This window comes from Salvelinus fontinalis, chromosome 37 (assembly GCF_029448725.1).
Source record: "Salvelinus fontinalis isolate EN_2023a chromosome 37, ASM2944872v1, whole genome shotgun sequence".
Lineage (NCBI taxonomy): Eukaryota > Metazoa > Chordata > Actinopteri > Salmoniformes > Salmonidae > Salvelinus > Salvelinus fontinalis.
The window spans coordinates 29,880,350-29,897,281 of NC_074701.1; the positions used below are offsets into that span (position 1 = coordinate 29,880,350).

General features: G+C 41.2%; 1 protein-coding gene across 1 annotated transcript in view; it reads left to right on the forward strand.

The window, feature by feature from the left end:
- Positions 1-4,583: 4,583 nt before the first annotated feature.
- Positions 4,584-16,932, forward strand: part of LOC129836492 (zinc finger CCHC domain-containing protein 24) — a 135,114-nt gene continuing 122,765 nt past the window's right edge. Inside the window, exon 1 of the mRNA XM_055902772.1 lies at positions 4,584-5,160. Within this exon, the coding sequence (XP_055758747.1) occupies positions 4,924-5,160 (237 nt within the window). The 5' untranslated portion in view covers positions 4,584-4,923. The remainder of the gene's footprint in view (positions 5,161-16,932) is intronic.

Consider the following 16,932-nt stretch of genomic DNA (forward strand, 5'->3'; position numbering starts at 1 on the left):
AGTCAGTTGGAAGGTATATCCATAGTCAGTTGGAAGGTATATCCATAGTCAGTTGGAAGGTATATCCATAGTCAGTTGGAAGGTATATCCATAGTCAGTTGGAAGGTATATCCATAGTCAGTTGGAAGGTATATCCATAGTCAGTTGGAAGGTATATCTATAGTCAGTTGGAAGGTATATCTATAGTCAGTTGGAAGGTATTTCTATAGTCAGTTGGAAGGTATATCTATAGTCAGTTGGAAGGTATATCTATAGTCAGTTGGAAGGTATATCCATAGTCAGTTGGAAGGTATATCCATAGTCAGTTGGAAGGTATATCCATAGTCAGTTGGAAGGTATATCCATAGTCAGTTGGAAGGTATATCCATAGTCAGTTGGAAGGTATATCCATAGTCAGTTGGAAGGTATATCCATAGTCAGTTGGAAGGTATATCCATAGTCAGTTGGAAGGTATATCCATAGTCAGTTGGAAGGTATATCCATAGTCAGTTGGAAGGTATATCCATAGTCAGTTGGAAGGTATATCTATAGTCAGTTGGAAGGTATATCTATAGTCAGTTGGAAGGTATATCCATAGTCAGTTGGAAGGTATATCCATAGTCAGTTGGAAGGTATATCCATAGTCAGTTGGAAGGTATATCCATAGTCAGTTGGAAGGTATATCCATAGTCAGTTGGAAGGTATATCCATAGTCAGTTGGAAGGTATATCCATAGTCAGTTGGAAGGTATATCCATAGTCAGTTGGAAGGTATATCCATAGTCAGTTGGAAGGTATATCCATAGTCAGTTGGAAGGTATATCCATAGTCAGTTGGAAGGTATATCCATAGTCAGTTGGAAGGTATATCCATAGTCAGTTGGAAGGTATATCCATAGTCAGTTGGAAGGTATTTCTATAGTCAGTTGGAAGGTATATCCATAGTCAGTTGGAAGGTATATCCATAGTCAGTTGGAAGGTATATCCATAGTCAGTTGGAAGGTATATCCATATGTAACGGATGTGAAATGGCTAGCTAGTTAGTGGGTACGCGCTAGTAGCATTTCAATCAGTTACGTCACTTGCTCTGAGACTTAAGTAGTGTTGCCCCTTGCTTTGCAAGGGCCGTGGCTTTTGTGGAGCGATGGGTAACGCTGCTTCGTGGGCGACCGTTGTCGATGTGTGCAGAGGGTCCCTGGTTCGCGCCCGTGTCGGGGCGAGGGGACGGTTTAAAGTTATACTGTTACATTGGTGCCGTGACCCGGATCACTGGTTGCTGCGGAAAAGGAGGAGGGTGAAAGGGGGGTGAGTGTAACGGATGTGAAATGGCTAGCTAGTTAGTGGGTACGCGCTAGTAGCATTTCAATCAGTTACGTCACTTGCTCTGAGACTTAAGTAGTGTTGCCCCTTGCTTTGCAAGGGCCGTGGCTTTTGTGGAGCGATGGGTAACGCTGCTTCGTGGGCGACCGTTGTCGATGTGTGCAGAGGGTCCCTGGTTCGCGCCCGTGTCGGGGCGAGGGGACGGTTTAAAGTTATACTGTTACACATAGTCAGTTGGAAGGTATATCCATAGTCAGTTGGAAGGTATATCCATAGTCAGTTGGAAGGTATATCCATAGTCAGTTGGAAGGTATATCCATAGTCAGTTGGAAGGTATATCCATAGTCAGTTGGAAGGTATATCCATAGTCAGTTGGAAGGTATATCCATAGTCAGTTGGAAGGTATATCCATAGTCAGTTGGAAGGTATATCCATAGTCAGTTGGAAGGTATATCCATAGTCAGTTGGAAGGTATATCCATAGTCAGTTGGAAGGTATATCCATAGTCAGTTGGAAGGTATATCCATAGTCAGTTGGAAGGTATATCCATAGTCAGTTGGAAGGTATATCCATAGTCAGTTGGAAGGTATATCCATAGTCAGTTGGAAGGTATATCCATAGTCAGTTGGAAGGTATATCCATAGTCAGTTGGAAGGTATATCCATAGTCAGTTGGAAGGTATATCCATAGTCAGTTGGAAGGTATATCCATAGTCAGTTGGAAGGTATATCCATAGTCAGTTGGAAGGTATATCCATAGTCAGTTGGAAGGTATATCCATAGTCAGTTGGAAGGTATATCCATAGTCAGTTGGAAGGTATATCCATAGTCAGTTGGAAGGTATATCCATAGTCAGTTGGAAGGTATATCCATAGTCAGTTGGAAGGTATATCCATAGTCAGTTGGAAGGTATATCCATAGTCAGTTGGAAGGTATATCCATAGTCAGTTGGAAGGTATATCCATAGTCAGTTGGAAGGTATATCCATAGTCAGTTGGAAGGTATATCCATAGTCAGTTGGAAGGTATATCCATAGTCAGTTGGAAGGTATATCCATAGTCAGTTGGAAGGTATATCCATAGTCAGTTGGAAGGTATATCCATAGTCAGTTGGAAGGTATATCCATAGTCAGTTGGAAGGTATATCCATAGTCAGTTGGAAGGTATATCCATAGTCAGTTGGAAGGTATATCCATAGTCAGTTGGAAGGTATATCCATAGTCAGTTGGAAGGTATATCCATAGTCAGTTGGAAGGTATATCCATAGTCAGTTGGAAGGTATATCCATAGTCAGTTGGAAGGTATATCCATAGTCAGTTGGAAGGTATATCCATAGTCAGTTGGAAGGTATATCCATAGTCAGTTGGAAGGTATATCCATAGTCAGTTGGAAGGTATATCCATAGTCAGTTGGAAGGTATATCCATAGTCAGTTGGAAGGTATATCCATAGTCAGTTGGAAGGTATATCCATAGTCAGTTGGAAGGTATATCCATAGTCAGTTGGAAGGTATATCCATAGTCAGTTGGAAGGTATATCCATAGTCAGTTGGAAGGTATATCCATAGTCAGTTGGAAGGTATATCCATAGTCAGTTGGAAGGTATATCCATAGTCAGTTGGAAGGTATATCCATAGTCAGTTGGAAGGTATATCCATAGTCAGTTGGAAGGTATATCCATAGTCAGTTGGAAGGTATATCCATAGTCAGTTGGAAGGTATATCCATAGTCAGTTGGAAGGTATATCCATAGTCAGTTGGAAGGTATATCCATAGTCAGTTGGAAGGTATATCCATAGTCAGTTGGAAGGTATATCCATAGTCAGTTGGAAGGTATATCCATAGTCAGTTGGAAGGTATATCCATAGTCAGTTGGAAGGTATATCCATAGTCAGTTGGAAGGTATATCCATAGTCAGTTGGAAGGTATATCCATAGTCAGTTGGAAGGTATATCCATAGTCAGTTGGAAGGTATATCCATAGTCAGTTGGAAGGTATATCCATAGTCAGTTGGAAGGTATATCCATAGTCAGTTGGAAGGTATATCCATAGTCAGTTGGAAGGTATATCTATAGTCAGTTGGAAGGTATATCCATAGTCAGTTGGAAGGTATATCTATAGTCAGTTGGAAGGTATATCTATAGTCAGTTGGAAGGTATATCTATAGTCAGTTGGAAGGTATATCTATAGTCAGTTGGAAGGTATATCTATAGTCAGTTGGAAGGTATATCTATAGTCAGTTGGAAGGTATATCTATAGTCAGTTGGAAGGTATATCTATAGTCAGTTGGAAGGTATATCTATAGTCAGTTGGAAGGTATATCTATAGTCAGTTGGAAGGTATATCTATAGTCAGTTGGAAGGTATATCTATAGTCAGTTGGAAGGTATATCTATAGTCAGTTGGAAGGTATATCTATAGTCAGTTGGAAGGTATATCTATAGTCAGTTGGAAGGTATATCTATAGTCAGTTGGAAGGTATATCTATAGTCAGTTGGAAGGTATATCTATAGTCAGTTGGAAGGTATATCTATAGTCAGTTGGAAGGTATATCTATAGTCAGTTGGAAGGTATATCTATAGTCAGTTGGAAGGTATATCTATAGTCAGTTGGAAGGTATATCTATAGTCAGTTGGAAGGTATATCTATAGTCAGTTGGAAGGTATATCTATAGTCAGTTGGAAGGTATATCTATAGTCAGTTGGAAGGTATATCTATAGTCAGTTAAAAGGTATATCCATAGTCGGTAGACAATTCTTATGAAAAATGCATCCCTTACATCACTGAGCCATGCACAAGAAACTATTAAATCCAGTTTTTAGAAGTACCCCACAACCCCTTTCCACTACTTCCAGTCCGTGGTAGCACTGCACCCGTTTTGCGGGACTGAATAGATAACAGACAGGTTTGAAGCATAGACAGGTGTGCATGCAAAGCAAACTCACATACAAAATCTCAGCAACTCATTTGCATCAATTGATATTCATCAGTAGGCCTATAAACCAATGAAGTTCTTGGTTAAATATGAAATAATGAACCAGGCAACAAATCACCTGAAAGAAAAGGTATTCCTAAATAAGTATTAACATGAATTAAAAACCTAACTTTATTGCTTTGATACATTTAAAAATATATATATTTTCACAATATCAAAAGTCAACAGTAAACCCTCAGAGATTCAATAGGTATCAGGTCATCAACGTAGAGAGCGAGAGATAAAAAAAAACACTTTAGTGTATAGCCTAGTGAATTAAAACCCTGATTCGCCGGCGTGCGTCACGCACCCCAGTGTGCGTTGCATATCCAATGAGGCTCCGGGTGGCTGCCCCACTGCAAATAAAGGGAGATAACGGGCGGTGAAAGCGGCTGAAAACGTTTTATACTGACATGTTAGAGCAATGACTTTTGCGTAACCGCGTAAAATCTGGGACTAGACTCCCAGCACGAGGATGATATAGGGTTCTTACGGGAAGAGGAACACGAAACGATTGCCACGGCCCAGTGGGGAAAAGAAAACGGCGAATCTGTTGAAGTTTATAAAGAGAGTGAGCGACAGAGTGAGCAGGATTCTCAAATTGAAAGCAATCCAAAAACATAGCTGCGGTGGAAGAGCGAGTGTACCCATTTGAAAGATGAGCTTGATGTCTGCCATAGACACCAGTGCCTCCGTGTACCAGCCTGCGCAGCTACTGAATTGGGTATATCTCTCTTTGCAAGACACTCACCAGACCAGCGCTTTTGACGCCTTTAGACCCGAACCCAACTCTTCCCACCCGGAGCTGAACTACTGCAAGACTCCTGCGGCAGACCTGAGCTCGTCCCTCAACTCCAACTATCTCAACAACTTTTTTCAGCTCCAGCGGAATGAGGTTAGAGACGGATCGTTCTGTCTGTAATTTTTTTCCCCTATTATGGAATTATATTACCATTGTTATTGCCAACGTTAACTAAAGAGAGTATATAGGCTACGATCTGTTTGTATTTGCATATATCCCATCGTATGTTGAGCGCTGTTTTGCAAAATGTTTGATGGTGTGTGTGTGTGTGTGCGCAACATTGGGTATTCTGGTAGCCTACAAGTAACCGCCATGGATATTTCGTATATCGACAATATAAAGACGTGCTCATTAAATTTTCAGACCTAATAGGGCAATATCTGATTCCAACATAGCCTATTCTAACAGCAAGAAAGTTTAGAGAATTCAACATGCACAAGTTTAGCCTAACTGGTTTATATTGAGCAGAATTATTACTAGACTATGGCAGGTAGGCCTAATTGATTAGTGGGCAAAATAACACAGACACTGGACAGAGAAACTCTGCCCCGAATGCCAGCATCCCAGAGTCGGCCTCTTCACTGTTGACTTTTAGACTGGTGTTTTGTGGGTACTATTTAATGAAGCTGCCAGTTGAGGACTTGTTAGGCGTCTGTTTCTCAAGCTAGACACTTTAATGTGCTTGTCCTCTTGCCCAGTTGTGCACCGGGGCCTCCCACTCCTCTTGCTAGTCTGGTTAGAGCCAGTTTGTGCTGTTCTGTGAAGGGAGTAGTACACAGCGTTGTACGAGATCTTCAGTTTCTTGGCAATTTCTCCCATGGAATAGCCTTCATTTCTCAGAACAAGAATAGACGGACGAGTTTCAGAAGAAAGTTCTTTGTTTCTGGCCATTTTGAGCCTGTAATCGAACCCACAAATGCTGATGCTCCAGATACTCAAGTCTAAAGAAGGCCAGTTTTATTGCTTCTTTAATCAGCACCACAGTTTTCAGCTGTGCTAACATAATTGCAAAATGGTTTTCTAATAATCAATTAGTCTTTTGAAATGATGAACTTGGATTGGCTAACACAACGTGCCATTGGAACACAGGAGTGATGGTTGCTGATAATGGGCCTCTGTGTAATCTTATGTCGATATTCCGTAAAACAATAATATCAGTTTCCAACTACAGTAGTAATTTACAACATTAACAATATATACACTGTATTTCTGATCAATTTGATGTTATTTTAATGGACAACATTTTTTGCTTTTCTTTCAAAAACAAGGACATTTCTATGTGACCCCAAACTTTTGAATGGTAGTGTATATTTATAATTATTTTTTAATTGTCTGACTCTGTTTAGGCTGTCTCCAGCATGTAGGGGCAGAATGCATTAGGGTGAATATTTTCCTGGTATTTTACAAATGTTACATCCCGAGAATAAATCACTTTTCTCCCGGGTGTCCCGGTATTTCCCGCCAAAACCGGAAGTGTCATTCAAAAGCATTATAAAGCTTATAAATAGGCCTATGTCTGGATTTTACTAGAGCTACATTAAAAACATTTAAAGAGCCCATGCCCCAAAAAAATCTAATGATTGTGTGGTTATCCAATACTGTATTATACTGTATTATATGGACTGGAATTATGCATCCCGTTCAAACCATGATAAAGCAGGGAGAGAACATGCGATTCTGGTGCAGCACATGCGGCTTACAAAGTTACAATTATAGGCTAGCGAATTTGATTTAAAAAGTTCATAAAATGTCCCCTAATGTTATTAGCCTACCTCCTCTTTCTCTCTCTAGTGTTGCTGATTCCTTCCTCGCTTTCAACAGTTAAATTAAATAAGTTTGGTTGTCCTTATCTTCATCATTCTAATTGCATACTTGAATAATATAAGACTAGAATGAGATGCAGAACGCTTTCTCTTCTTCGCAAGGCATGAATGGTTATGGGTCTGAATTAATGGCCTACCGCCATCGCACTACCCGTGAGTTCTATTGACTGCTGTATTTAACATTAAACAAACAAGAGCTTGCCTCCCTCCTTGAACAGTCTATTGGTATAAGAAATGCTAAACGAAATAATGTCCAGCAAGCTATTCTAGTCTAGCTTTTCCTGCATGGGACTCCAAGAGCTAAGGATACTTTTTTACAGAGAGGCCAGCGGAGCACAGGTCGTGCATATTGCACAAGAGACAGAGGCTTTAAGTTAGAAGCTTATTATGCATAACCCTTCATTCAGTACCTAAATATAAGGCTAATACTGCTTTGAATGTTATTACCTGAAAGAGGTAGGCTAGGACATCTACAGTGGCAAGAAAAAGTATGTGAACCCTTTGGAATTACCTGGATTTCTGCCTAAATTAGTCATCAAATTTGATCTGATATTCATACAAGTCACAACAATAGACAAACACAGTGTGCTTAAACTAATAACACACAAATTGTATTATTGTATTTTTCAATATTGAATACATATTTTAAGTATTCACAGTGTAGGTTGGAAAACGTATGTGTAAGGGCACAAGGCGAGACCCAGATGCAGACACAGTAGACAGATGATTAGAGTCCAATATGTTTATTAACAATCCAAAAGGGGAAGGCAAGAGAATGGTCGTGGACAGGCAAAAGGTCAAAACCAGTTCAGAAGTACAGGATGGCAGGCAGGCTCGAGGTCAGGGCAGGCAGAATGGTCAGGCAGGCGGGAATGGAGTCCAGAAAACAGGCAAAGGTCAAAACCGGGAGGACTAGTAGAAGAGAATAGAAAAGCAGGAGCACGGGAAAAACCACGCTGGTTGACTTGAACATACAATAGAAACTGGCACAGAGAGACAGGAAACGCAGGGATAAATACACCAGGGAAAATAAGCCACACCTGGAGGGGGTGGAGACAATCACAAGGACAGGTGAAACCGATCAGGGTGTGACAGTATGTGAACCCCTAGGCTAATGACTTTTCCAGAAGCTAATTGGAGTCAGGAGTCAGCTAACATGGAGTCTAATCAATGAGACGAGTTTGGAGATCTTGGTTAGATCTGCCCTGCCCTATAAAATTTGAGTTTGCTATTCACAAGAAGCATTGCCTGATGTGAACCATGCCTCGAACAAAATAGATCTCAGGAGACATAAGATTAAGATTAATTGTTGACTTGCATAAATCTGGAAAATCTGAAAAAGTATCTCTAAAGGCCTTGATGTTCATCAGTCCACGTTAAGACAAATTGTCTATAAATGGAGAAAGTTCAGCACTTGCTACTCTCCCTAGGAGTGGCCGTCCGGCAAAGATGACTGCAAGAGCACAGCGTAGAATGCTCAATGAGGTTAAGAAGAATCCTAGTGTGTCAGCTAAAGACTTACAGAAATCTCTGGAACATACTAACATCTCTGTTGACGAGTCTACGATACGTAAAACAAGAATGGTGTTCATGGGAGGACACCATGGAAGAAGCCATTACTGTCAAAAAAAATATTACTGCATGTCTGAAGTTCACAAAAGTGCACCTGGATGTTCCACAGCGCTCCTGGCAACATATTCTGTGGACAGATTAAACTAAAGTTGAGTTGTTTGGAAGGAACACAACACTGTGTGGAGAAAAAAAGGCACAGCACACCAACATCAAAACCTCATCCCAACTGTAAAGTATGGTGGAGGGAGCATCATGGTTTGGGGCTGCTCAGGGCCTGGACAGCTTGCTATCATCGACTGAAAAATGTATTCCCAAGTTTAAAGACATTTTGCAGGAGAATGTAAGGCTATCTGTCAAGTTGACCTCTTTCTTGTGCAATTCCCCACTTGAAAAGGACAATCCCTCCACATGAAGATTTTAACTGGATTTCACTCAATAAACAGCCATAGAATCAGTTGTTTGTCTTTTATTTACCATTCTTTGGTTGGCAGTAAACAGGTGAAAAACCTCAAAAAAGAGATGACAAATATAAGTTATTATTTGAGTTGACAGCCTAATTAAATACACAAAATTATCCACATTCACCTCAGAAACACATTTCTGCCATTATCAAATACAAGGTTTCCACTGTTAAGCAAATGTTTCCCAAAATAGAAACCCACCATTTTTAATCAAATGAGCAGAATCAGTACACTTTTATCCAAATTTGCATTTTAGCCAAACACATTCAAAATACCTCTAGTAGCAAAAAACCACACTTATTTTCTAATCAGCAGTTAAGCAGACAAATCCTACATCTTTTAGCCAAAGATTTTCCAGACTATACATTTGTTACTGAATTAAGAAGTGCGGTTTACTAAGATTTCTACAAAGTTTAAATTACTTTTAACCATTTCAAACAAGTTCTATCAACAATGAATTTGGCTCTTCTTACTTTATACCCCACAAACAACATTTGAAGTTATAAATACCACTGCAAAAGTCCTATCAAAGTTAAGAGTTAAGTCTGTGTTTTCCAGAGTATCATTAGCAGTGCACTGCTTAAGTCAGTCTAACAAAACATGGCCAATATGGCGCTTACCGGCTGTCTTTCACAGTTTTGTGGAGGACTTGCACAAAGATGAAGTTTCCTTGGTCTTGTGGTTTTTCAAATGCTCCTTTCACTGCGGTCTAAAGACAACAGCAGAGCCAGGTGCTGGCACGCCCAGATTGCCTGGAAGATTTGTTCCACCTGGTTCACCACTGATTGAAGGAGGAGGAGTTTCACCACTGAGGAGCTCCCAGGCAGTTTGTCAACACACTATCTGTCCGCCAATTGAAGCTCAACAGAAGTTGGGTGATGCAACAGGACAACGACCCGAGTGGCGCAGCAGTCTAAGGCACTGCATCTCAGTGCTAGAGGTGTCACTACAGACACCCTGGTTTGAATCCAGACAGTTTCACAACCGGCTGTGATTGGAAGTCCCATAGGGTGGTGCGCAATTGGCCCAGCGTTGTCTGGGTTTGGCCAGTGTTTATTTTATTTTATTTTTTTATTTCACCTTTATTTAACCAGGTAGGCTAGTTGAGAACAAGTTCTCATTTGCAACTGCGACCTGGCCAAGATAAAGCATAGCAGTGTGAACAGACAACAACACAGAGTTACACATGGAGTAAACAATAAACAAGTCAATAACATGGTAGAAAAAAAAAGATAATCTATATACAATGTGTGCAAAAGGCATGAGGTAGGCAATAAATCGAGTAATTACAATTTAGCAGATTAACACTGGAGTGATAAATCATCAGATGATCATGTGCAAGAAGAGATACTGGTGTGCAAAAGAGCAGAAAAGTAAATAAATAAAAGCAGTATGGGGGGTGAGGTAGGTAAATTGGGTGGGTAGTTTACAGATGGACTATGTACAGCTGCAGCGATCGGTTAGCTGCTCGGATAGCAGATTTTTAAAGTTGTTGAGGGAGATAAAAGTCTCCAACTTCAGAGATTTTTGCAATTCGTTCCAGTCGCAGGCAGCAGAGAACTGGAAGGAAAGGCGTCCAAATGAGGTTTTGGCTTTAGGGATGATCAGTGAGATACACCTGCTGGAGCGCGTGCTACGGGTGGGTGTAGCCATCGTGACCAGTGAACTGAGATAAGGCGGCACTTTACCTAGCATAGCCTTGTAGATGACCTGGAGCCAGTGGGTCTGACGACGAACATGTAGCGAGGGCCAGCCGACTAGGGCATACAGGTCGCAGTGGTGGGTCGTATAAGGTGCTTTAGTAACAAAACGGATGGCACTGTGATAAACTGCATCCAGTTTGCTGAGTAGAGTATTGGAAGCTATTTTGTAGATGACATCGCCGAAGTCGAGGATCGGTAGGATAGTCAGTTTTACTAGGGTAAGTTTGGCGGCGTGAGTGAAGGAGGCTTTGTTGCGGAATAGAAGTGTAGGCCGTCATTGTAAATAAGAATTTGTTCTTAACTGACTTACCTGAATAGAGAGCTGCTCTACAAATGATCACTAACCCAAACAGGTTGAATAGAGAGCTGCTCTACAAATGATCACTAACCCAACATGTTAAATAGAGAGCTGCTCTACAAATGATCACTAACCCAAACATGTTGAGTAGAGAGCTGCTCTACAAATGATCACTAACCCAAACAGGTTGAATAGAGAGCCACTCTACTACTGATCACTAACCCAAACAGGTTGACTAGAGAGCCACTCTACTACTGATCACTAACCCAAACAGGTTGACTAGAGAGCCGCTCTACAAATGATCACTAACCCAAACAGGTTGACTAGAGAGCTGCTCTACAAATGATCACTAACTCAAACAGGTTGAATAGAGAGCTGCTCTACCACTGATCACTAACCCAACAGGTTGAATAGAGAGCTGCTCTACAACTGATCACTAACCCAAACAGGTTGAATAGAGAGCTGCTCTACAAATGATCACTAACTCAAACAGGTTGAATAGAGAGCTGCTCTACAAATGATCACTAACCCAACAGGTTGAATAGAGAGCTGCTCTACAACTGATCACTAAGCCAAACAGGTTGAATAGAGAGCTGCTCTACAACTGATCACTAACCCAAACAGGTTGAATAGAGAGCTGCTCTACAAATGATCACTAACCCAAACAGGTTGAATAGAGAGCTGCTCTACAACTGATCACTAACCCAACAGGTTGAATAGAGAGCTGCTCTACAACTGATCACTAACCCAAACAGGTTGAATAGAGAGCTGCTCTACAAATGATCACTAACCCAAACTGGTTGAATAGAGAGCTGCTCTACAAATGATCACTAACCCAACATGTTGAATAGAGAGCTGCTCTACAAATGATCACTAACCCAAACATGTTGAATAGAGAGCTGCTCTACAAATGATCTCTAACCCAAACAGGTTAAATAGAGAGCTGCTCTACAAATGATCACTAACCCAACAGGTTGACTAGAGAGCTGCTCTACAACTGATCACTAACCCAAACAGGTTGAATAGAGAGCTGCTCTACAAATGATCACTAACCCAACATGTTGAATAGAGAGCTGCTCTACAACTGATCACTAAACCAAACATGTTGACTAAAGAGCCACTCTACAAATGATCACTAACCCAAACAGGTTGAATAGAGAGCTGCTCTACAAATGATCACTAACCCAAACAGGTTGAATAGAGAGCTGCTCTACAACTGATCACTAACCCAACAGGTTGAATAGAGGGCTGCTCTACAACTGATCACTAACCCAAACAGGTTGAATAGAGAGCTGCTCTACAACTGATCACTAACCCAAACAGGTTGAATAGAGAGCTGCTCTACAAATGATCACTAACCCAAACAGGTTGAATAGAGAGCTGCTCTACAACTGATCACTAACCCAACAGGTTGATTAGAGAGCTTCTCTACAACTGATCACTAACCCAAACAGGTTGAATAGAGAGCTGCTCTACAACTGATCACTAACCCAAACATGTTGAATAGAGAGCTGCTCTACAAATGATCACTAACCCAACATGTTGAATAGAGAGCTGCTCTACAAATGATCACTAACCCAACATGTTGAATAGAGAGCTGCTCTACAAATGATCACTAACCCAAACAGGTTGAATAGAGAGCTGCTCTACAAATGATCACTAACCCAAACAGGTTGACTAGAGAGCTGCTCTACAAATGATCACTAACCCAAACAGGTTGACTAGAGAGCTGCTCTACAAATGATCACTAACCCAAACAGGTTGACTAGAGAGCTGCTCTACAAATGATCACTAACCCAAACAGGTTGAATAGAGAGCTGCTCTACAAATGATCACTAACCCAACAGGTTGAATAGAGAGCTGCTCTACAAATGATCACTAACCCAACATGTTGAATAGAGAGCTGCTCTACAAATGATCACTAACCCAACATGTTAAATAGAGAGCTGCTCTACTACTGATCACTAACCCAAACAGGTTGAATAGATAGCATCTCTACAACTGATCACTAACACAACAGGTTGGATAGAGAGCTGCTCTACAACTGATCACTAACCCAAACAGGTTGAATAGAGAGCTGCTCTACTAAAGATCACTAACCCAAACAGGTTGAATAGAGAGCTGCTCTACAACTGATCACTAACCCAACAGGTTGAATAGAGAGCTGCTCTACAAATGATCACTAACCCAACAGGTTGAATAGAGAGCTGCTCTACAAATGATCACTAACTCAAACAGGTTGAATAGAGAGCTGCTCTACCACTGATCACTAACCCAACAGGTTGAATAGAGAGCTGCTCTACAACTGATCACTAAGCCAAACAGGTTGAATAGAGAGCTGCTCTACAACTGATCACTAACCCAAACAGGTTGAATAGAGAGCTGCTCTACAAATGATCACTAACCCAAACAGGTTGAATAGAGAGCTGCTCTACAACTGATCACTAACCCAACAGGTTGAATAGAGAGCTGCTCTACAACTGATCACTAACCCAAACAGGTTGAATAGAGAGCTGCTCTACAAATGATCACTAACCCAAACTGGTTGAATAGAGAGCTGCTCTACAAATGATCACTAACCCAACATGTTGAATAGAGAGCTGCTCTACAAATGATCACTAACCCAAACATGTTGAATAGAGAGCTGCTCTACAAATGATCACTAACCCAAACAGGTTGAATAGAGAGCTGCTCTACAAATGATCACTAACCCAACAGGTTGACTAGAGAGCTGCTCTACAACTGATCACTAACCCAAACAGGTTGACTAGAGAGCCACTCTACAATGATCACTAACCCAAACAGGTTGAATAGAGAGCTGCTCTACAAATGATCACTAACCCAAACAGGTTGAATAGAGAGCTGCTCTACAACTGATCACTAACCCAACAGGTTGAATAGAGGGCTGCTCTACAACTGATCACTAACCCAAACAGGTTGAATAGAGAGCTGCTCTACAACTGATCACTAACCCAAACAGGTTGAATAGAGAGCTGGTCTACAAATGATCACTAACCCAAACAGGTTGAATAGAGAGCTGCTCTACAACTGATCACTAACCCAACAGGTTGATTAGAGAGCTGCTCTACAACTGATCACTAACCCAAACAGGTTGAATAGAGAGCTGCTCTACAAATGATCACTAACCCAAACAGGTTGAATAGAGAGCTGCTCTACAAATGATCACTAACCCAACATGTTGAATAGAGAGCTGCTCTACAAATGATCACTAACCCAAACATGTTGAATAGAGAGCTGCTCTACAAATGATCACTAACCCAAACAGGTTGAATAGAGAGCTGCTCTACAAATGATCACTAACCCAAACAGCTTGACTAGAGAGCTGCTCTACAAATGATCACTAACCCAAACAGGTTGACTAGAGAGCTGCTCTACAAATGATCACTAACCCAAACAGGTTGAATAGAGAGCTGCTCTACAAATGATCACTAACCCAACATGTTGAATACAGAGCTGCTCTACAAATGATCACTAACCCAACATGTTGAATAGAGAGCTACTCTACAAATGATCACTAACCCAACATGTTAAATAGAGAGCTGCTCTACTACTGATCACTAACCCAAACAGGTTGAATAGATAGCATCTCTACAACTGATCACTAACACAACAGGTTGGATAGAGAGCTGCTCTACAACTGATCACTAACCCAAACAGGTTGAATAGAGAGCTGCTCTACTACAGATCACTAACCCAAACAGGTTGAATAGAGAGCTGCTCTACAACTGATCACTAACCCAACAGGTTGAATAGAGAGCTGCTCTACAAATGATCACTAACCCAACAGGTTGAATAGAGAGCTGCTCTACAACTGATCACTAACCCAAACATGTTGAATAGAGAGCTGCTCTACAACTGATCACTAACCAAAACAGGTTGAATAGAGAGCTGCTCTACAACTGATCACTAACCCAACAGGTTGAATAGAGAGCTGCTCTACTACTGATCACTAACCCAACAGGTTGAATAGAGAGCTGCTCTACTAATGATCACTAACCCAAACAGGTTGAATAGAGAGCTGCTCTACAACTGATCACTAACCCAAACAGGTTGAATAGAGAGCCACTCTACTACTGATCACTAACCCAAACAGGTTGACTAGAGAGCCACTCTACTACTGATCACTAACCTAAACAGGTTGACTAGAGAGCCGCTCTACAAATGATCACTAACCCAAACAGGTTGACTAGAGAGCCACTCTACTACTGATCACTAACCCAAACAGGTTGACTAGAGAGCCACTCTACTTCTGATCACTAACCCAAACAGGTTGACTAGAGAGCCACTCTACAACTGATCACTAACCCAAACATGTTGACTAAAGAGCCACTCTACAAATGATCACTAACCCAAACATGTTGACTAAAGAGCCACTCTACAAATGATCACTAACCCAAACAGGTTGAATAGAGAGCTGCTCTACAAATGATCACTAACCCAAACAGGTTGAATAGAGAGCTGCTCTACCACTGATCACTAACCCAACAGGTTGAATAGAGAGCTGCTCTACAACTGATCACTAACCCAAACAGGTTGAATAGAGAGCTGCTCTACAAATGATCACTAACCCAAACAGGTTGAATAGAGAGCTGCTCTACAACTGATCACTAACCCAACAGGTTGCATAGAGTGCTGCTCTACAACTGATCACTAACCCAAACATGTTGAATAGAGAGCTGCTCTACAAATGATCACTAACCCAAACTGGTTGAATAGAGAGCTGCTCTACAAATATATCACTAACCCAACATGTTGAATAGAGAGCTGCTCTACAAATGATCACTAACCCAAACATGTTGAATAGAGAGCTGCTCTACAAATGATCACTAACCCAAACAGGTTGAATAGAGAGCTGCTCTACAAATGATCACTAACCCAACAGGTTGACTAGAGAGCTGCTCTACAAATGATCACTAACCCAACAGGTTGAATAGAGAGCTGCTCTACAACTGATCACTAACCCAAACAGGTTGAATAGAGAGCTGCTCTACAAATGATCACTAACCCAAACAGGTTGAATAGAGAGCTGCTCTACAACTGATCACTAACCCAACAGGTTGCATAGAGAGCTGCTCTACAACTGATCACTAACCCAAACATGTTGAATAGAGAGCTGCTCTACAAATGATCACTAACCCAAACTGGTTGAATAGAGAGCTGCTCTACAAATATATCACTAACCCAACATGTTGAATAGAGAGCTGCTCTACAAATGATCACTAACCCAAACATGTTGAATAGAGAGCTGCTCTACAAATGATCACTAACCCAAACAGGTTGAATAGAGAGCTGCTCTACAAATGATCACTAACCCAACAGGTTGACTAGATAGCTGCTCTACAAATGATCACTAACCCAAACAGGTTAACTAGAGAGCTGCTCTACAAATGATCACTAACCCAAACAGGTTGAATAGAGAGCTGCTCTACAAATGATCACTAACCAAAACAGGTTGAATAGAGAGCTGCTCTACAAATGATCACTAACCCAACAGGTTGAATAGAGAGCTGCTCTACTACTGATCACTAACCCTAACAGGTTGACTAGAGAGCCACTCTACAACTGATCCCTAACCCAAACAGGTTGAATAGAGAGCTGCTCTACAACTGATCACTAACCCAAACAGGTTGACTAGAGAGCCACTCTACTACTGATCACTAACCTAAACAGGTTGACTAGAGAGCCGCTCTACAAATGATCACTAACCCAAACAGGTTGACTAGAGAGCCACTCTACTACTGATCACTAACCCAAACAGGTTGACTAGAGAGCCACTCTACTACTGATCACTAACCCAAACAGGTTGACTAGAGAGCCACTCTACAACTGATCACTAACCCAAACAGGTTGACTAGAGAGCCACTCTACAACTGATCACTAACCCAAACATGTTGACTAAAGAGCCACTCTACAAATGATCACTAACCCAAACAGGTTGAATAGAGAGCTGCTCTACAAATGATCACTAACCCAAACAGGTTGAATAG